Source organism: Gavialis gangeticus, unplaced genomic scaffold, assembly GCF_001723915.1.
Source record: "Gavialis gangeticus isolate Ggan-Ray unplaced genomic scaffold, GavGan_comp1, whole genome shotgun sequence".
Taxonomy (NCBI): domain Eukaryota; kingdom Metazoa; phylum Chordata; order Crocodylia; family Gavialidae; genus Gavialis; species Gavialis gangeticus.
In genome coordinates, this window is record NW_017729033.1 from 58,484,986 (window position 1) to 58,507,132 (window position 22,147).

Here is a 22,147-nt window from a genome sequence, read left to right on the forward strand (position 1 = left end):
GGGGGGCTAGTGGATATGCTGGAGGGTAAGGTTAAGATTCAGAGTGACCTTGACAAATTGGAGGATTGAACCAAAATAAATCTCATGAGGTTCAATAAGAAATCTCATTAAGCTCAGTGGGTATTTGAACCCACATGTTTTTGGTTCCCAGGGTCATAATTGAGGTTGTGGTTGAGTAAGGCATGAAGACACACCTGGTTGTTAGAAAGATAGCTTTTATTGAACAGGGAGCTTGAGGATAAACAGTGCCAACAAAAGGGGAAGGGTGAAGTTTTGGCTACGTAGAGCAGCCACAGTGCATATTTTGGGGAGGAGCAGGGAAAGAGGGGAGGGGGACAGACATGGGGAATAGCAGTGCAGTGTGAGATGCCTGGAGGACTGACCAGACCTGGGTCACCAGACGCTTAACACTAAACCCACTCTCAGTGAATTTGTTCAGAATAGTACTTGATTTTCCAGGTATGCTTTTTAACTGTTCCAGGTGGATTTTAACCCATTCAACAAGCTGTGTATCTGTCCACTTCAGGTTTATAGTGTAGTTAAACTGTTCTAAGTGTTTTGTGTGCCCATGCCCCAAAAGAAATGCTCTGAGTGGAAAGATAATTGCATAGCATGCTTATCTAAAAGGAGACTGAGCATAAGCATTTATTGATGCAATTTACAAGCCCAGAATCTGAAAGCAGAGATGCACAAAATGAAAACAAACTATAGGAAATGATTTTACTTGAAACACTTAACAAACCACTCTTAGCTCTTGAAAAGTTTGCATTATAACATACATTACTCTGAATGTTCAGAGTGTTGTAAAATTATTCTAAAAAAATAAATTGAATAAAAATTGGTACTGTCCAGTCTTAGAAATCCTGGTCTGACTCCTGACTTAGGTGTTCTTACATATCTCTTTGCCTGAGATGAGCAAATGGAAAGGAATTAGATCTGTTTTCAACGGTTTACATCTGTATGCTCAGTACCTCTCCCAATCTCTCACTGGAGGAAGGAAATGAAGGTCATCAATCAAATTGTTCCCAAAGGTTCATTTAAAAATGCATTCTCCTTTTCTGCATAATATGATAACCAAAGAAGTGCCCACTTATGGGCAGCAGGTAATGGGGAATTTGCGTAACAGTCTGCCCAAAGCTGATGTCCCAAAATTTAAAAACCACCACTGGGCAGTTATAGAGCTCAAGCTGTCCTGGGAAACAAGTTTATTAAAAGAGTTTTAGCCTTTCTATTGTACAGTTCACAATCCTGAGTCAGATAAGGCTCATCAGGGACTGTATTATTCCTTACAGGTGATAAAGTCATTGTCTTGGCATTTAATTAAAAATTAAGGCTTTCATCTGTAGTCTCAGTGAATTGTAATCTGTTTGGCTCTAGTAGGGATAAAGAAAAAACAGCAAAGAGAAATTTTCTAAGAAATGTCATATCATATATTACAATTGGCCTTAAGTTTTCGAAGTAAGGAGGGTTTACTGGGGTTTGCATGCAAATATCTTTCATAAATATCTGTGTCTCCGATCAGCAATGGTCTCTTCCTGTGATAATGCTCATTAATTAATGCTTTCAGAATAACAGTATAATCCAGTGGTTGCTAACCTTTTTGGTAAGGATGTCGCAAGTTAAGAACAACCATGGTACAAATTAAGACCTGCCTCACCCCTGATCTGCTGTTGTGTTTCATACCCCTGACCACCTTCCCAATCTGCTATCTGCAAAACAACAGCTGCCTGTGCCACACACACATGCCACAGTTTCACAAACACAGGTTCACAAGCTCTCATGAATCTTCTATTCTTTGCTGTTTGGGGAACTAGCTTCAATAGAAATGGTGGAGAAAGTCTACAAACATACAAATGCCCAGAAACAATTGATGGTCTGATGGTTTATGGGAGATCTAGGTTTTGAATCTCCTCACCTAAAGAGAGGGAATTAAACCCAGGAATCCTATTTTCTGGGTGAGTGCTCTAACTACTAGGCTACTGAATAAAAGTTGGGGAAACAAAAGCCCCCTGCTTTAAAAGAAAAGTGTAAGTCTTACTCAGTTCTTTGAAAGAATGGTTATTGATCCTTACCTTTGGGAAAAGATTCCAAACTACGGCATTAGAAGTAGATGGCAGTGCCTGGTTCAGGACTAATAGAATGCAAGCCCTTTAAGACATACTGGGCACATCTACATGTTGCCCTACGGCAGGGATGGGCAAAATACGGCCTGTGGGCTGGATGTGGCCCACCAGGCCATTCTATCCAGCCCACAGGGCCCCTAAAAAAAGATTTAGAAAATTAATATTTATCTGCCCCTGGCTGCCTGTCACGCAGCCCTCGATGGCTTGTCAAAATTCAGTAAGCAGCCCTCTGCCTGAAAGACTTGCCCGCCCCTGCCCTACAGAGATGTAGTGATCACGCGGATCTACACATGATTGCTAACTACATTGCTGTAGCGGTGGATTCCCCGCTTATAGAACACCACTATGGCGACATAGTGGAGAAATTTAAGTGTGCACTGCTTGTATGGTGCAGTACAGGCAGTTACTGTGCCATGTTTTAGTACTTCCAAGAAGAAGTACTAAAGCACGGTGCAGTAACAACATCACTGTATGGAGATGTGTAGACGTGCCCACTGCCTTCTAGCTCTCAGCGTAGTGTACTGATCGGTTTAGCTACAACGGGTTCTGTGTAAATGTCAGTGGCCAGTCATCTAAGTCTTTTATTGGATCTAGCTCATTTTGTTTTTTTCCCCTCACCTCCACTAAATAAACTGTTATTAGGCCCATTAGAGTGATAACAAGAACTTAGGGACTTGCAGTAAGAGTTATATACAAGGTGTTGAGGTTCATGTAAATTTTTCATATCACATGCCATCCTTCTAATATTCACAAAGAAAAAATGTTGAGCTTCCTTGTGTAACCTTGTTCTTCTTCCCTCAATCTGCCTTTTGACTCTCAGGGTATGCCTATACCTTGCCCTGATGCATCTAGGGAGGGGTGCTTCCAAGCATGCCAAAACAACCCACTTCTATGTGCATATGCCAAACCCAGAAATGCAGTGGTACTCTGATACTTAGATCCTCTTCTGTTTGTGGTAAAGAATTGTCCTTCATAACCTTTAGTCTCTCTGCCACCATTATTAGGATGTAAAAGCTTCAAAATTTACAAATGTTGTTATAATGAAGGTAACCATTCCAGAGGTCTCTCTGCCTCTAAAGAACATTGGAGCTAAATCTCCTAAGATTGACTGTGGGGAAGACACCGCCAGAGTGGCTTCACTGCCATGTTTCTGGGTTTGGTGTGCTGGGACAGGAATGAGTGGATGGAGTGTGACTGGGAGTTCAGCAGGGCACCCCTCAGACTCAGAGCACCCCTCAAAATGCCAGCCTTAGTTTCCACTTGTTTTTTGATTACCAAAAAATAGAGAATTCTTCTGTTGCAAATAACTCAGAAAAACTACAACGGATCAAATATTTCTGATACTATACATTCTTATTTGAAATCTCAGGGCTTAACTTATGAAACATGTCTGGACATCTAACAATGCTTACATTGTGTGATACCTTGTGGCATCCTTGAAAGGATCTCAAGGCACCCCGGGATGTTTAGAGCAGGGACTGTCCCTTATTATATTGTTTCAAACACATAAACCCTTTCCAAAGTATTTTTGTTCCTCACTAGATGTAACATGCTTGTTGTCAGTGCAGTACAGAGTGCAGAGAGAAGTGCAGATCCCCACTGTAACTGAGAACTCTTTTTAGGGAGCGTTCTGAGTTGCAGCGAACCCCTGGAGCAAACAGAAGTTCACTCTTGGTTCCAGTGGGGAGGGGAATTTAGCTGCTGGCTGTGAGTCCACAGCCAGTTTCCCCTAGCAATGGCCTCTCCTCCCCGTGAGGCTGCAAAGTTTTCAGAATGGGAAGGAGGAAAGGGAGCAGAGAGAGCTCATTCTAGGAGTTTCCCAGCCAGCGCTGGAGGGTGGGGTGAATGAATTGGAGACCTCCACCTTGGGGGGCTCAAATACACCCACCCCAACCTCCAGCAGTGGCTGAAAAGCCCCCAAACCAAACTCCCTGTGCTGTCTTTCCCCACTCCCGTTCTGAAAATAGTGACAGGCTGGCAAGCAGGGAGACAGACATTACAGAAGGCACTCCATTTTGAAACGTCTTCATTGAACCCCTCATGCAGGGACCCAATCAGCTGTCTGCAGCCATGCACTTGTGTTTGGTCATAGCTATAGGCCTCTATCTGTGGCCAGTACAGGCCAAAATTATCACTTATGTCTGTGCCCACTATTGTATTGATTTAGCTAAATCAAATTATAAACTGATTGATGTAATCAGTTAAACCCATTTTTGTGGGCATAATTATTTTGATTTAGCCCCAATTGGTAAGGAATTTGATTAAACTAAACTAAAATCCACAAAATCTGTAGAAATCCTGAGGCTCATTGTTTTTACAAACACTGTATTTACTCGCATAAAACCAGCAGCTTTCTCCCCAAAATCAGCCCTCCAAATTGGGTTGCACATCTGAAGCAGGGAAGCTGATTTTTCTTTGAAGGACTAAAAGCAGGGTGGAATAGAACAAGCAGACACTGTGATGTATGGCTGCTGGGATGGCTTCCACTTCTTCCTGGGGATGCAAACAAGCAGGGGTAGACTCCACTGTTAACCCTCTCACAGCTGCTGATGAGGTAGTAAGAAATCTGACTGAAGACCTACTGAGCTGGCTGAGGGCGAGTAAGCTGCAGCATGCAGTCTGTAATATCTTGATACTGCCTGTGGTATGAAAGCAACACATTATTTACAGGAACCATATAAAGAACTATTTACCGTAAAGAATCAACAGTCTTACTACTACCCCTGCAAGGTTTTGGGACCTAGCCCTGTTGTCCTGCCACAGTAGGAAGTTCCTGCTGCCTCACCAAGATTATCACTACATTTCCTGGAAATGTTTCCTCTGTTTGCAGGAGGACTTACTTTATGCCACAGCTGACTGTGACTTTGGAAAAAAAAAATCTTTCTATATTCTGCCTTCCAAAAATAAGGTGTATGTTTTTGTGGGGGGACATGTCATATGTAAGAAAGTGTGGTAGATGGAGAGTCTGAGAAAGCAAAGACATTGGGCTGGAGAGCATAAATTAGAGGCATACTTCTGATGAATCAGAACATTAATTTTGCATAGTGTTTCTGATGCTTAGATCCTCTTCTGTTTGTCCTGAAGAATTGTCCTTCATAACCTGTGGTCTCTCTACCCCCACTATTGGGATGTAAAAGATTTGAAATTTAGATAAGTTGTTATAAAGAAGATAAAAATTAATGATGAATGAACTTGTTTACATAAAATTCAGAATGATCCATAAGCTTATTACTGCCTTGAACCAAACTCATATTAAACTTTCTGTAAGTTTGGTTAAGGATTAGAAGCACTCCAGCACTATTGTTATTCTTTATTTGCTGTGTCAAACTCAACTGATATAAGACAACCCTGGTGTTCACACCTCATCCTTCCACTACCCTACCCAAGCCATAATTTTCTACAATGTAGTTCAGCAGCCTCCTCTTACCTTTTGTGCATCTCAACCCAATCCTCCTTCCTTTTAATGAATCCCAGTGCACTCCCTAGAGTGCTTCCAGGGATAACAAGAGGAAGAACTATGCATCCTTCTGGATTAAGTAATTTCTGACAAGCACAAGAGCCTTTTGAACAGTAACACTACCAGATCAATAAGCTGAGTAGTAATAATACCTAGTTTTTGTTGGTAGAGCTCAAAACATTTTACAAAGCTCGTTAGCCCCTTTAAACATAGGGGATGAGGTAGAGAGACGAACAGTGACTTTTCAGAATTTCACATCTGTACAGTGATAAAGGTGAAAACAAAACACAGGTCTTATAAGTTTAAGTTCTCTGCATCTTGGTTTCAGCCTTTCAGATCATTTCAATTTAGTTGCTTGTGGTTGATGATTTATGAGATTCTTAAAGCATTCAAATATTTATTTTACTTTCCTTATGAACATTAATGTGTACATATTTCTTATTCAGAGCATTTACTATTAGCTAAGGCATTAGCATTTTTGTTTTGCAGTTGAAAGGGATCAGCCATAGTTCCCCTCAGGAAATAAAGAAAATGCAAATATTTGCATCTGTTTCTCATAAAAAATGTTAGGGTGAATTTGCATTATTTATTTTGTAGAAACAAGAGTCTAATTAAGTCTGTCCCACTCATTTTCCAAATATTTTTACTGATATCTGAAAGATGGGATGAATTTCTCATATTTTTATACTGGTAGTATACCAAAAACTAAATAATACTGATAGCATAATAATGTTTTAGACTTGGAAATTACAAGGGGTTAATAGGCATGGTACCATGGAAAGACAGACTGAAGAATAAAAGGCACCCAGGAAAGCTGGGAGCTCTAAAGGCCACAGTATTGGAAGCCCAGCAAGAAACTCTTCTGACATGATGGAAGCACAGGAAGACTGGCAAGACACCAATGTGACTTCACAAGGAGCTTCTAGGAGGCCTCTACTGCAAAAGGAAAGTATACAGAAAATGAAAGAATGGGCAGATCACCAAGGAAGCATACTAGGAAATAGAACCTACAGAGACAAAATCAGGAAAGCAAAGATAAAGAATGTGCTGCACCTGGTTAGGGAAGTTAAAGATAACAAGAAGAGGTTCTTTAAGTATGTTGGCCAGAAAAGAAAGACCAAAGAAGCTGTGGGTCCACTGTTACCTAGCCAGAAAGAATTCTTAACAGAAAATGTAAAGAAGACAGAGCTACTCAACAGCTACTTTGCTTCAGTCTTCACAAAATATTAAGCTGCAGCCAGACACTTAATAAGGATTATTTGGATAAGAAAGGGGACAAGTTTAGGGATGAGATCACAAAAAAGAGACAGAGAGCTTTTGATGAGTCTGAATGAATTCAAGTCAGAAGGGCCTGATGAACTTTATCTTAGGGTACTAAAAGGAACTGGCAGAGATCTTGGAGCCGTTCCAATGATCTTCATAAAGTCATGGGAGATGGGCCAGGTACCAGAGAACTGGAAAAGGGCCCTCTTTTTAAAAAGGCAAAAAAGGAGGACCTGGGCCACCACAGACAAGTTAGCCTCACCCCAACACCCAGGAAGTTACTGGAGCATATCCTAAGGAAGGGCAGCACTTACAGACATTTGGAGGAGGACAAGCTGATCACAAGCAGCCAGCATGGATTTACTAAGAAAAAAAATAATGTCAAACAACTTTCTTTGACCAAGCAACTAGTTGGGTACATGAAAGGAATGCTTTGGATCTAGTGCATCTGACTTCAGCAAAGCTTTCGACAAGGTCCCTCATGACCTTTTCATAAACAAATTGGAGAAATCTGGGCTGGACAAAGCTCCTATAAGATGGATAGACAACTAGTTCAATAACTGCAAGCAAAGGATAATCATTAATGGATCCATATTAGATAGATTCATGGCAGGAGGTGTTGAGTGGTGTCCCACAGGGTTCTATCCTGGGCCCAGCGTTGTTCAACATGTTTATTAAAGATTTGGATGCTGGCATACAAAGCTTCCTGAGTAAGTTTGCAAATGACATGAAAGTGGAAATGATTGCAAACACATTGGAGGATGGGAGAGCAATTCAAAAGAATCTCAACAGATTGGAAAACTAGACTGAAGCTAACAGGATGAAGTTCCATGCTGACAAAGGCCAGGTACTACCCCTCAGGAAGAATAATCAAAATACAAATACAAAATCATAGAAGTAGAAAATGGTCGAAGTGCGATGCAATTGCAGAAAAGGTGACTGTTTTTTGGCCTGCATCAACAGAAGCATTAAGTGCAAGACATGGGAGGTGATATGAGTCTGCTGTATGATGCAGAGCACAAAAGGCAAATGCAGTTTTAGGATGCATCAAGATAAGCATACAGTGCAACATGTGGGAGGTGATAGTGCCTCTCTACTCGTCACTGGGTAGGCCTTCTCTAGAGTACTGCATGTAATTTTGGGCTCTACAATTTAAAAAGGACATGGAGAAATTAGGGTGCAGAGGTGGGAGACAAAGATGATAACGGGCTTGGAAAGCAAGTCATACAAGGAGAAGCTAAAGGAGCTAGGTATGTTCAGCTTGCAGAAAAGGCATTTAAGAGGGGATATGATAGCAGTCAAATACTTGAAGGGCTGCTATAAAGAAGAGGGAAAGCCTGAAGTTGTAGCAAAGCAGGCTTAGATTGGATATCAGGAAGAATGTCTTCACTGTTAGAACAATGAGGCAGTGGAATAGATTGCCAAGGTGGAATTCCCATCATTGGAGGAGTCCAAAATGAGTTTGGACAGGCATTGGTCTGGGATGGTTTAGTAGTAGCTATGCCCGTGCTCTATTATGGGTATTTCTTACGCTTCTGGGCTTTGCTAGTTGCCCCCTCCTCTGCTCTTTCTGCCACGTGTCAGGGTGTTTCTACGCCTTCCTTGAAGACATCAGATGTTGACTACAACAGCCAAGGCTGGGGATTTTGACTGGGATGTGCCAGTGCTCCTTCTGGGACTTAAAGCTGGAAGGTCCTGGCTAGAGGGTCTTGCCTCTCTGCTCAGAGTCAGACCAATCACCATATTTGGGCTCAGGAAGAAGTATTACCCCATGGTCAGATTGGTATGGACTGTGAGGGTTTTTGCCTTCCTCTGTAGCAGAGACCATAACCCTGTACCTGGGATCTTTTGAGCACATAGTGACAACCTTTTATAGAGGCAGGACATTGGCTGCTATGATTCTCCTGCTTTACCTGTGGCAGGTTAGAGCATTATTTCTTGTGTTGTGTCAGGGTTGATGGAAGTTTTATAAAGAGTTTGGATGATGGATTTGTATAGGATGGTCTGGATAGGGATGATCCTGCCTCTGGCAGGGGGTTGGACTAGATGACTTACGCAGGCACCTTCCAGCCCTACTTCTCTACGATTCCATAAAAAGCCTTAAATACCTGACATGCAAAGCATTTTGCTTGGCATATACACCTCAGGGTGGACAGTGGGGAAGGGAAGGGGCTTGGGCTACACTGCTACAACAAGGATCATACTCCTTGCAGCTCCCCCACCATCTGCCCCTGAAACACCAAGATCTTACAATTTAAGGTTGCAGGTGTTTTTGGCACTCTGCCCACAAATGTTGCCTACCCCTGCTTTAATATGTCTTACAAAACTGGAATCCTAATCACTTGGTAAAACACACAGATTAATTGTGCAAGTGTCAATTACATGCTTAATTAAGTAGGGAATGCATAAACTAGGTAGTTTCACAGATGCAAGTATGACTTTTTGCACAGTCACACTTAGTTTGATAGATAAAAAACAACATTCTATTACTTAATGAATGAAAGGATGTGTGAAAAGGGATGGTACAGTTAGGCCCCTGGACCTGAACAAGAGAGAGAGACAGATCTTTATGCCTTAGCTTTGCCATAGGCTTTCTTTGACTTGGGGTCTGTCTCTCTCACAGGCCAGATACTCTTAAGATTTAGGTGCTCAACTCCCCCTGATTTCTGTCTTAGAATCTGGCTTTATTTTCTCAGTCTTAAATGTAGAGTCTTGTTAATTATTACATTTTATTTCTAGACATTGTTCTGCCTAGTAATATTCTCAGTCGCAGCTTAGATGCCCAGTCTCCATACACAATGCAGGGGGAAGTTAGTTATTTAGGAACAGGATTCACAGAAGCCAGCCAACCAAGGAGGGGGAGTCACAGAGGTAAATACAGGAGGTAGACTCAACCTGGAAGTTTAGCCATACCAGTGGTTTATGAAAATGTAAGGTTCAAGTCCATGCGCTAATGAATATTTAATTATTTATTAGCAGTAGAACAGCTTCAAACAGAAGACTGAGAGTACTCACCATGACTTGCTCCATAGTTCTGCTAGTTGGGAGGTATTCCTAGCATGAGAAAGGTTACAAGTCCCTGCTGAAAATCAGACAAAGAAAGAATTTGAAACCAAGTCTCCTTCCTCCCAGGCTAGAGGTGTCTAAGAACATGAGTACCCTAAACACAGGCTATTGCATATAAAGTAGCACATCAGTCACAAACTTGTCCTTACCTATCATCTTTGTGAGGCTAATCCAGTATGCATTCTCTTGAGTCTGTCTACTAGATTGAACTAGGGGTGAGAGAAACAAGGTTTAGATATCCCAAAGGATATGAGTTGCATCAAGATTTAGACAGTATAAAAGAAATATACTGTTCCTACTTTACTATGTATGACAATCTGAATGCTTATATTCAGCCCAGCAAGTTATATATGAGGTCCAGCAAAACATCACAACTTTTCTCTTGTGCAAATTCATTCATACTTTAGAAACAACATTGTAAAAAGTGGCAGATAGTTTTATATTGGTAAGAAAGCAAATAACTAGAGTTCCTAGAATAACTAGTATTTGAGGCTGCTGACAGATGTTAATATGATTTCACAGTTGGGATCTGAGAAACTTTGTGCCTGATCCCAGAAATTGCATGTTCTGCCATGCCAGACACGATCCAAAATCATGCAACTGCTAAGAATAGGGAGTTCCCCATCCTCGGCTGCTTATACCACAGCATCAGTTGCATGTCCCCATATGCAGGAGAATCCAATGGCCTCCCACCGCAGAGACATATGAAACCCTGCACTGCAAGCAGGAGGCAGCCCTGGGTCCAGGACCTGGTACTGTCTCCACATAACCTGCCACAAATTCTGCGAACAAGCAGCATGTTATAATTTGTGGTGCAATTAGCATATCAATTGTACAATGAATGTCAACATCTGCAAGGGGCCTGATAAACCACAAGGATCATGGCTGGTCTTGTTAAAATGCTTTGTTTGCAGGCCTTACTGTGTCATTTCCTCTTCAGTTAGGTTAATTAAATCAATTAGCAACAAATGCAACTTCCTGTAACTTACCAATTCTTTTATTAAATGCTATCATTATGGATCTTAGGGGAAGTTTAGCTAGAACTGAAAGTTAATCTGAAGTTATACTAGTTCTGCAATTCAAAACAACTGCTATGATAACTGCCTGTTTTAGTGATGATAGGTCTGAAATAATTAGAGCAGTGAATCATGATCAAACCCAAATCATTTTAGTTTCCTTCTTTCTGTTATTACTAGGAGAATGCCTATAATTTAAGGGTATTCACATACCAAGAGAAGAAGACACGAGATAGGAGAGGGAAAAAAAACAGTTCCCATTTGGATGTAAAGAATAATTGTTTAATCTTCCTTTAACGGTAGCTTGGCCTCAGGCTTAACAAAGCCAACAGATCTATTGCGGAAGTTGTTCTTGGTGTTTATGTTAATTATGTAAACTCTTGTTAGATACAGTTGGTTGCTGAGAGGTTTGTACATGTTTGTCAACCTGGTAACATTTCAATCACCTCCAGTTTAATGACTCTGTAATTTCTTCTGCTATTAAGAGATAATGACTCATCATGTAAGAGATTTGGTTCATGAGTCTGCTTACCAAACTGTCTCCTAATGTGTAATGTTATTAACAATAATATTTGTACTACATTTCCCTTTTTAAATGCTGTTATTTAGTAATCACCCCAAACACTACAAAATTACTACTTTTAAATTGTACTGGAGAGCTTTGGATAATTACTGTAAAATATTACTGTATTTTTAATAGAGCTTTCAAGTAATAGTATTAGTCTTTGTGTACTATACTATTTTATAGTCTATAGTTTGAAGAGGCATAACAATTATGAAACATTACAAAGATTGAGAAATAATATATTTCTTAAACTGTATTGATTGTTCTTCCTACTTTACACACATAATATTCCATTAGAGTATATTTCTTTACCCACATCCTTAGTGGTATAGAGCTATGCCTGATTAATACTGCTAAAGATCTGGTTTATTATACTTAATATGATGTGTTACATATTGCCAGGGAAGAAAAAATAACAAATTGGATTTTTAAGAGGGTAAAATGGGAGTATTTTTACATGTGGTTAAGGAAAAGAGACACGACTCACTAAAGTTGCACACAGAGGGCAAATTTTAAGCTCCCAGATATCATGAACTCATTGGTCTCTGGTAGAAAGTGATGTTTATGCTAAGTGTTATAGTGGGGTAAGGGTGTGTACATGCAGACATGTTCACTGTGGACTCAGATAAGATTAATAAACAAATGTTGACATGTGTATTCAGACACCATTCTCTAAGCAGAAGCAGGGGGAGTACATTTTCCCATTGTTCTCCACGTTACCCTTAAAGAAAAACAAAATTAATTCTTTATCCCCCTTCCTCAGAAAACAGAAAAAGTGTGTTTTCAGTAACTCTTTGTCACCATGGAGTAACTGTCTGGAAACTGGATTGTAAACTCAGACTGGTTTCGAGTGCTGAAGATGGACAGAAAATAGAAGCAGTGTCCATGTAACACATCAGGTAGACTAATTAGCCAGGTTGAATAACGACTAAATAGCCCACTAACCGCAATGCTAATTACAGAGCATCCAGGCATAAATACAATGCCCTTGGCTTTGGAAGTACCTGGAGTACTTCAATGTGCTTGTCAAGACTGCTGGCAGATGCAGTAAGTTTACTGTGTGGACCAACTACCATTCAGTTGCCACAGATATTGCTGAGGGTCCCCTCCAAGTCTGTGGCAACCCCCTCTGCCTCCTCAGAGGTCTCCACCCAGACGGAGCCCATGGTTCCGGGCTCCACACAGACGGAGTGCTCCCCACTGAGAAGACAGGTGGGGGGAGGGGATAATGGAAATGGGGCATCTATATCATTTCCTCCATCTTTTGGGGTACTTCATGCACATTGGGTACCCCTTCTTAAAGCTAGGGACAGACATTCAAAAAGCCCAAGTCTAAATTGATTCAATCTTTGCAGGTTGGTCTAACCTGCAGAGAGTAAATCAGTTTCCAAGTGGGTAGACATTCCCTTTCCATTCAGGAAATGCAGGCATTTGCCTGCAGTGGCTCAAGCCAGAAACACAGGCACTAGGGTAGTCCTCCCTTCCACAGGGAAACTGAGTAAGATTGAGGAGTTTAAATCCCAGCCTTGGCATGCAGGGTTCTTAGGGTGGATGAAAAGGGAGTGGCTGCTCTGGGGAGGGGGGTGGGAAGAGGAGGAGGAGGAGGAAGGAGGAGGAGGCGGAGGAGAAGAGCTTTGCCTGCCCCCGCTGTTCCCTGACAGCCAGGAGCAATCTAGGCTCACAGGGCTGCTTGTACCCAGAGGGGAACTCTTCCTCCTCCTCCCTCTCCCCCCTCCCCCTCCACCACTGGGGGCTCTGTGAGGCTTCCTGGCCTCAGAAGGGGACTGTTCCCCCTGCATCTCCTCTATCACCATGGGGTGGGGAGGGAGGGGCTCTACAGGATGCTGCCTGGCCCTAGAGGAGGACTCTTCCCCCCATTCCTCCTCCCCGAGGGCTGGGGGAGGTTCTGTTCCATGCTAGGAGGAACTCTTTCCCTGCCCTTCCCCCTTGAGGGACAGCAGGAGCGCAGAGCTCAGCTGGGCAGGGTGAGGGTGGGGGGTTGTAGGAGTCCCAAAACACACTCCCCCCATGGCATGCAGCCCCCACTGCCTAGCAGCAGCAGCAGGCAGGGAGATCAGGGTGTTCGTGCCCAGTGCAGGTGTGGCTCCAGCCAGCACTGCATGGGGCCCAGATAGCTGCCGTGGGGGTGGGGGGGCGGAAGAGGAAGAGTCTTCCTCCAGCACTACACAGACCACCTCTTCCCACCAGGGGAGGAGGTGGAGGGGGAAGAGTCCCCCCCCAGCACAAAACAGAGCCTCTCTCCCCACACTGCAGGACAATGCAGCATGGTAAGGCGAAGGGGATAGGGAGAAGACTTAATTCCTCCCTCTGTCCCTTCCTTGTAGCTGGGGTCTGCCAGCCCCAGTGGCCACTGCCACAGTCCCGTCCTCTCTGCTCCCCAGCAGACAGGCTGACCTCAGCTGCAGTGGAGGAAGAGGGGAAGGAGGGAAGGATTGACCCCCCCCACCCCTTTCTGCCCACTTTCCCTTAATGGGGCCATGCCAGGCGATGTCTCCACTAGGGCCAGTCCCTGCTCCGGCTAGAAATCAGAGGGGCAGGGTCAGCCCTGTGGCTGGAGCAAAGAGCCCTGCTCACCCCTGGGACCATGCCAGGATGCTGTGGGAGTCTGGCTTAAGTTAAACCAGGAAGGGGTCTGGGACAGACGTATAAACTGGTTTGAGACAAATCAGTTAAGTCTGATACTACATTCAACCAGGTGCATCTCAAACTAGTTTGGGCACTTCTGAAACTGGTTTATGTGCACTGAATGTCTATTCTGTTACAGGTTTAAACCAGTTTATGTGTAATGTCTGTCCCTAGCCTAAATGATGGAACATTTACACTTACATTCTTTCATACAATGTGTTTTTCATTTCCTCTCTTGCCTTATCATCTGATGCTGCAGTCCTTCACCTTGCAGTGCAACCTATATTCATTCATACTTTTCCCTGCCCCCCCCGCCACATCCTGACTTATAGCTCCATAGCAGATCATGTGTCTGGACAAAATGTATGTTCTCTTCTGAAACTAAACTTAAGTTTTCCATTATAATCAGCTAATACAGACAGTGATAAAAAGTTCAAGTTCTACCATCTTTTTTGTCTGACCAAACTCTCCACTGAGTTCACAGAGCCCAAATACATAAACACAGTAATTTCAAATAATAATTACCATACAAAAGTGCAAAATTCATATGGTGGAGCTTGGAAGAGTGTGAAGTTTATTTTTAAAAAGGTTCTGTACCATCTAAGTTGGACTTGGTACATAAGCTTTGTACTAGCCTGCTGGACAGAGCTGAATTTTACCCTGGTAGAGAATGAGTTAATAATTTTTCCTGAAAAAAGAAAAATGGGGAATATTTTTCCATGCATAACCCGAGTAGCTGGAGAACTACAAAAAATAACAGACAAACAAGTACACAGGTGTCCACTAAACAGGTAGAGTTTCCCACCATGATGAATACTTTAATGTAAAGTTTATTTAGGTTTCAAGTTTATTTAAAAACCATTAATCTCAGTAATTCAAAGTATGTTTACTAATATGCATTTCTAAAATACTGCCTACATAAACATTACTTCCATGAGAACTTTAACTAATAGATTTACACTGTCTCTTGCCACTTGTTAGTGTACTCTTTCTCAGTAATTTCAGATTCTGTACTAACAAAACTAATACAAATAAATCAAAAATAATAAAACAGGGTGAAGTCCTGGACTTACTAAAGTCTGTGGGAAAACTCCCACTGGCTTCAGTAGGTCAGGATTGTCAGAGTCCAAAACAAATATCAAATATGAAAAGTTCTATATGGAAAATACAAAGAAGTACTTTTTTGCAGCTCTTTTGTTCCCAGTTATGTTCCTAACTATTTAGGAGTTATCTGTTTACTTGCTCATTTGGGGAACAATGTTTTCAAACTTTTCCATATGTCCCAATTCTGTTTTTATGGTGAGGGACAAATGCCCAAAATATATTGTCCAAAAAAGTTAAATACAACATCATCTCTGTGTAATGTAATCTAACCCTCCTCCCCCCATGTTTCACTAAAAAAACCTGAAGTATCACAGTTTGAGAGCTGACATTTTAAAAATCTTTATCTTACTGCATCAAATGTATGCATCTGGGTTTTTCAATTAGTTCTCATCTCCCCTTCCATTCACTGGGTGACTATGTAGGCAAGTATGTTCCACATTTCCTGCTACTGAGAGTTCTTGAGACAGTGAAGCAGCATGTGGTTGTAAAATGGTAATCTGGATAATTGCTGCTGTAAACCATAGTTATATTTTTAATGTTATCATCAAGCTGAAAATGGCATGTGAAGTTTCATCCAGCAGGGGCAAAAATTTACAACTATACAAAAATAAAAGTGAGACACAGAAGGAAGGTAAGGACACCACAATCCAAATCTGTGCACCTTATGAACTAATCTGAGAATCACGAGCCGAAATCAATAGAAAGTTACCTTAAAAATATACTGACATCATGCAGAATTGGAATGCTTTTAGGAAAATGTATCATGCTGTCTATCAGAGACTATGGACTACTAGATAACAGTGTAGTGTAGCTGCTTTATACCACACTCACTGGGGGATTCTGGCCATAAAAGCGATATGTCCTGCTACACTAGTATTAGACTAGTTGCATAGAACTAGTTATATAATTAATTAGGCTTTTTTGCTGCTTTGAATGCCTGCCATACTGAAAGGCCACTCAAGTTAATAAACAGCAATGCCCATACTACATGGTACTTCCTTCCTACCTACTTGACAGAGAAGCTCCTTTTGCACACAGGATTTCACGCTGATTTATCATCTGAACCATCAGACTATGTAAATATATAATAATTGCACTAATAACCTGTATTTTGAGCTTTTGTTTTAATAAGTTCAGTGTACTTGAATGCTTATACTTCTATTAATTTTAATATTAAAAAGATAATAAACATGTAATTTTCTCAAAAGTCCTTTCAATCAAATGTCATTCAGTATAACTTTCCTAATAATAGCTATATTTACTTTCTAGTAACTTGAAAGTGATTAAACTGTTAACTGTGCCATAATAATTCTTATGAAGACAAGCAGTTATGCCATAGAGTTTTATCATCACTAGAAAGGAAACTAAACCCCTGTTTTCCTACAAATACACAGGGCCTATTGGGAGAAAAATATGGAAGCATCCGAATACCTGGAGAAGTTGAATCATCAGAATTTGAAATGATTATAGATGCTGCTGTGGAGGCAAAGCTGGAGACCAGGCTTCTGGAAGAGTGGTACTGCAGAGATGAGAATGCAGTACCACCAGCATATTACCTCAGACCAAAATCTGAAATGCTAAAGAACTACCATAACACTGTAAGTTACTTCTATGTCCTTTAACAAATCCCTTCTACACAGCAGTCATAGTGAATTAAATCCACTAGCGCCATTCACTATGCATATGTGGGTCCCAGTGAAACAAACCTCCATATCTGCTTCCACATATCAATTTGGTCCTCTGATGGTCTTCTCTACCATTATTTCGAAGGAGTCAGAGGGCCAAGGAGTAATGATATACAATGGCTGTTAGATATAAGAATTGCCCATAGGCTACAAATTTTACACATATATGGTAGTTATATTGGGCTTTGATCACTGTTACAGCTCATGAATGTGTGTGGTATAGCAGGATCAATGCCTGTGTGCTTCCTCCTTGCTGAAATAGGAAAGTCTTAGTTCCTCCCAGCATTTGTACTAGTTTGCATCAAAACCCCATTAAAAGGATTTTTACTAGAAAACTGTTAATTTTTCCCTATGGCCTCAAATTAGACAATACTTAAACATGTTTAAAGTTAGTCAGATGTTTATAGCCAAGTATACACATATATGGTGTCCTGAATCAGTGCTCATATTGCATTAAAAAGTCTTTTGGTAACATATTTTTGAACAGTTTAATTTGTTGTCACCATCCATCTGTACACATAGCTTACTTTGACCATAATAAAAACTGCTCGTAAACAATAAGCATGATGCATCCAAGGGCAGAATTTGGCCTACAGAAAAAATATATTAAGATAGATATATCCCAAATAATATCAAAATGTCACTTCATTTCAGTGTGTACTGTATGTATAAGAGGAACAGGAACTAAAACATCACATGCACTTACCATGTTACCAAATGCAATTTCTGTCGCATGAAAAAAATGTTTCAGCAAGGACTTAAGAAGCTAAAGAAAGTTTATTGTAGCAAATTTTTAAATACTTATTTTAAGGGAAAAAACAACAAACTGCACAACTTGAGTTTTGCTGAAGCCCAAAGTATTGTTAAATAAATCTAGAGATTCTTTATATTTTTGTTTATTAAGATTGTATATTTTTTGCCAAGCTACCGACCCAAAAGAGGAAGCAGGAAAGGTTCGTAAGTCAACAGTAATATAGTCTACCATGGATGTAACGGACAGAATGTTAAAAAACTTCTGGAGGAAAGGAATTGAGGCATCCCGACCCTCTGAGCTTGCCCTTTCTCCTGTGCTGTTACCATTACAATGCAGGCAGCAAGCAAAGACAAATAAAAAGTTGTTTACACCTCCTTTCCTGCTTTAAACTGGTAGCAGCTGTTACCATCTGGCAGGGGAGGAAACCTAAATTCTGGCATCTAAAATGTACCTTACAAACATTAATGGAGTTAGCCTTACACCCTTCTGAGGTAAATAAAACTACCATCACTATTCTGAAAAGGAGGACCTGAAGCACAGCGAGACAAATCCCAACATTTTGAAATGCAGCAGCTTCTTTTGCCATTTAATTTGAGACACTTTGAACCTGTTTTTCAGTTCATAGGTCCTGTGACAAGTATTAATGTAAATTATCATCCCCAAATGATACCCCAAACCCAGTTCTTAATTCCCACTTTCTAACCTGAGCTATTCTTACAATAAAAGCTGAACCTTGAATAGTGCTAATTATATTTAGCATCACCCACTGTGCCAGTTCATGGAAACTTACATTCTGTAGTCAGAATAAAGCCAATTTTAACATTACGACCCCAGAAAGAAAATTAAAGATGGGATAGGAACGCACCATGCTTTGCCCCGGCTGGGAGCCTCAATCAGCTGAAGGGCCTTGCAGACTCTGAAGCACACAAAAGTCTAAGGCCCACATGTGCTCCAGAGGCTGGGCTCTGGTTACACATTCAGCTGAAGTCATGGTAAGAATCAGTCACAAAGTTATTGTGCACTTTGTGTAATAACTTTGTAGCTTACCCCTTGTCTTATCACACCATTAATTGATTCAGCATGTGGCCAGTTAATCACATCTTTTAGTGTAATATCTGTCAGGAGCCTACAATTATGTATAACATAAGGGTGAGCAAATACATATTTATTATTTTTAAAAAGTGTTTGTTGTTTTATTTAATTTATTCTCCCTTCTTGCATTATTATCCTAAATAATAGTCTAATGCTTTGTGCAATGGAGAAACTGGTGTTTCAGATCCTCTTTAACTATGATTGTTTTTAAAAGATGGAATCTTCTGCAAATTCCATGAATAAGAGCAAATGGCAAGACATAGCAGAAGAGATTAAGAGGATTTTTAAGACTGCCGTGAAGTTGCTGTATGAGAAAGGAAAAATGAAACACAGCCAAGCAAAGAGATACCTTTCCTCTGGTAAGTTTTATAATATGTACACAAACTATTTTTATATATATATATATAAATAATTTGAATAAACTTGCATAAGTATCAAATCATATTTTTGCTTTACATTTGTCAGGCATAATTTAAAAGAAGAAAAGGCAAATTTTGACATGACCTTGACCCCTAGTACTAAATTGAATAGTACAGATACATTTTATGTATTTTTTCACCTTCAGGAGCAGGGCGGTACAACTTCTGAAGTGGCCAGGTGCTAAGGGCTCCCAGCTAAAAACCATACATGCCTCACTGCCCCCCTGTCCCAAGCTGCATGCTGCGCAGGACATATTCCATGCATTTTCCTCCCCCACGCCACCCTGCACTTCAGACACATGTACCTCTTGCTCTACTATCCCAGATTCTTGATGAAATCTGAATGATGCACGAGGTTGTCTGTAAATCCTTTTTGTGGGAGATGTGAATCTGATGCCACTGAACTCTAGCGCACTTCTAAGGTCAGCCCCTCTCCTCTCTCTGGCTAGCTCAGTCAAAGGCTCCATACTTCAGTGGCCTGTATAGCAGCCTGTAGGCCTTAATCCTGGCCTCCAGCGTCTCCCATAGTCACTCAGTCAGAATTTCATTTACCTCCCAGCCCAGCCCAGCCCATAAATTCTGCCCCTCAGGCCTTAATCCCTTGTTCAGGCAACAGCCTTCCCAGTTTCAGCCTTTTTTCGCCAGCTAAGGACCTCAACTCTGGTCCATTATCTCAGACCTTAGCTTCAAGGTGTCAACATGTCACGTCCCTGCCCAATGCAGGTCTCGAAACAAGCTTTCTAGGCACTCTGCTGCATGATCTTCAAACCACTCCTATAGACACAACCTAGTCCTTTGGTTATACTTAAACCCAAACACCGGCAACTGCTGTCAAATAAAAAGGTTCAAACCCCCAGTCTGGGTCGTTATGTTGCTAAAAGGTTTTGTCCCAATCCACTGGCTCCCTCCCAGGCTTTAAGGTATCTTTTTTCTCCTGCAGCTGCTTCTTCCCCCCATGGCCTGCTGGTAGGAGCTCTTTTCTTCCTCAAGGCTTACACCCTTCTGCCTTTTCTGGCCTGGGTGCCAGAGTTCATATCAGTGGACTTCACCCCCTCCTGGCAGATGTCTCCCTGATCAGCCACAGGTGTACCTCCTTAGTTCCCAGAGCAGCCAGCTTTTTTTTGCCACTGCATGCCTAGCTGGGGTGCCCTGTCTTCCCTGCTACTTGTTCAGGACTCTGTCCTATTGCTGTGCAGCCAGCACTCTGGTATTGCCTAGCAGCCCAGTATTGCTTCTGCTCAGCTCCCCCTTGCTGCTTATTCTCCAAGAGGTCATTCTTGCTCTGCTGCCTGTATCTGGTAGCAGGCCTTGCCCTGTTGCGCCTTTGCCTTATAGTAACAGGAGCCTTTGCCCCATGTTACTGGGACACACATTAACCCCAGTTGGATAGCTCTATTCTAGAGGAAACAGACATGTTTTTTCTTCTATGATCATTATGAAAAAAACATTAACAGATTGACTATATTCTTTTTCCTCCCCCAGCCATTGAAGATGAATTTGATTTTGCCTTGGGAAAACAGACACCAGCTTTCCTAAAGAAGTGTGTTTGTTACATTCGGAAAATTGCCAACATTGAACGTTTTGTTAAAATTCCAGAGATGGGAAAATATATGGATGTAACTTACACAGCCGGAAAATTTATGCGGGATCCAGAAGCCCTTGAGAAACTGATCAAGCTCAGGGATGAATTTATTCCAACCATTGTTGCATCATCTAATCTGAGAGTCTATACTTCCATTACTCATTGTGACATGAAACTTGGTTATTCGCAAGATGTGGAGAATCACTACATTGAAGGACTTGGTAAACAGTTTTATGAAGATATGATTGATATAATTCAGGCAACAGTACAACAGAATTTTGACACTGAGACAGACTTGCTTTATGATGAAGTCCTTCAACATTCTTCGTTATGTAAAACATACTCTTCTTTCTATGAGTATAGGTGCGAGGCTCTAAACATAGTTCATAAATACATTCTGCCCAGCAAAGTTGGACACATTAACCCTCTTATCATATATGGAGGACCTTGCACTGGAAAAACCCTTTTGTTAGGTGAAGTAGCAAAGAAGGTAAACAAAAAACCAACGTATTTTATATTATGCAAATCTTAGTAGCAGAATTGTATGTAGTGCTAGGTAATTCCCATTTTTCCTTATTGTGGCATCAACAGATCTACTATTAGCCCCTGATATGGGAAAAATCTAGTCTTCTGCACATCGCTGAAATTTTATTTGGAAAATAGGCAATGTTGCCCCCAACTCCGTATCATATTTCTTTAAAAAAGTAGTTACACTAGAGCTTTTTAAAATAACTTCAAATACTTTATCCTGTTCCTAGACCACTGATAAGAATGAATTTATGAAATATATAATTTTATTAAAATACACTGTGGCATCACCTCTCTCCCTTTTCATTTCCTGAGGCCCTTACAGTGTGGCACTATTTAATCATTATCTGGTATTTCATCCTCTTTGCAAATAAAACACATTTTTGAAGTTATGCTAGTTTGTTTCACATCTTTTGAAGAATTTCTCCAGAAATTGTACTTATTTCAAAATTGCAAGGATCATTAGTTCACAGAACACCTTTCCAATAATTAACCAGGTCATCATATGAAAGTAAAAGAACCACTATTCATATTCCTGTGAATTCATCCCTTCATTTGAAATCATAGTTTTATTATTGGAAACCTGGCCCATATCCATAAATAGACTTTGTGTTCAGTACAGAACACATGTCATGGCCACTTTCATTCAAATAGACAGCCAAAGGAGGAAGGAGGGTAAGTACATACCTTTTAAATAATGGCTTTGAAGTTAGAGTGTAAAATGCAGCAGCCATAGGTGCTTTCATTCAAAAATATGAGGGTGGAACCCACATCTTATGTAATAAGGAAGTTCAATATCCTCCTCAACCTGAGGGCATACACATTGACATCATCTACCTTGCAGGAG

At 41.0% G+C, this 22,147-nt stretch overlaps 1 protein-coding gene across 1 annotated transcript in view; it reads left to right on the forward strand.

Annotated features, from left to right (window-relative positions):
* The window catches only part of NWD2 (NACHT and WD repeat domain containing 2), a 111,194-nt gene that overhangs the window by 82,661 nt on the left and 6,386 nt on the right, over window positions 1-22,147 (forward strand). The window contains exons 4-6 of the mRNA XM_019525849.1: window positions 16,635-16,838; window positions 18,986-19,130; window positions 20,673-21,262. Coding sequence (XP_019381394.1) covers window positions 16,635-16,838; window positions 18,986-19,130; window positions 20,673-21,262 — 939 coding nt within the window. The remainder of the gene's footprint in view (window positions 1-16,634; window positions 16,839-18,985; window positions 19,131-20,672; window positions 21,263-22,147) is intronic.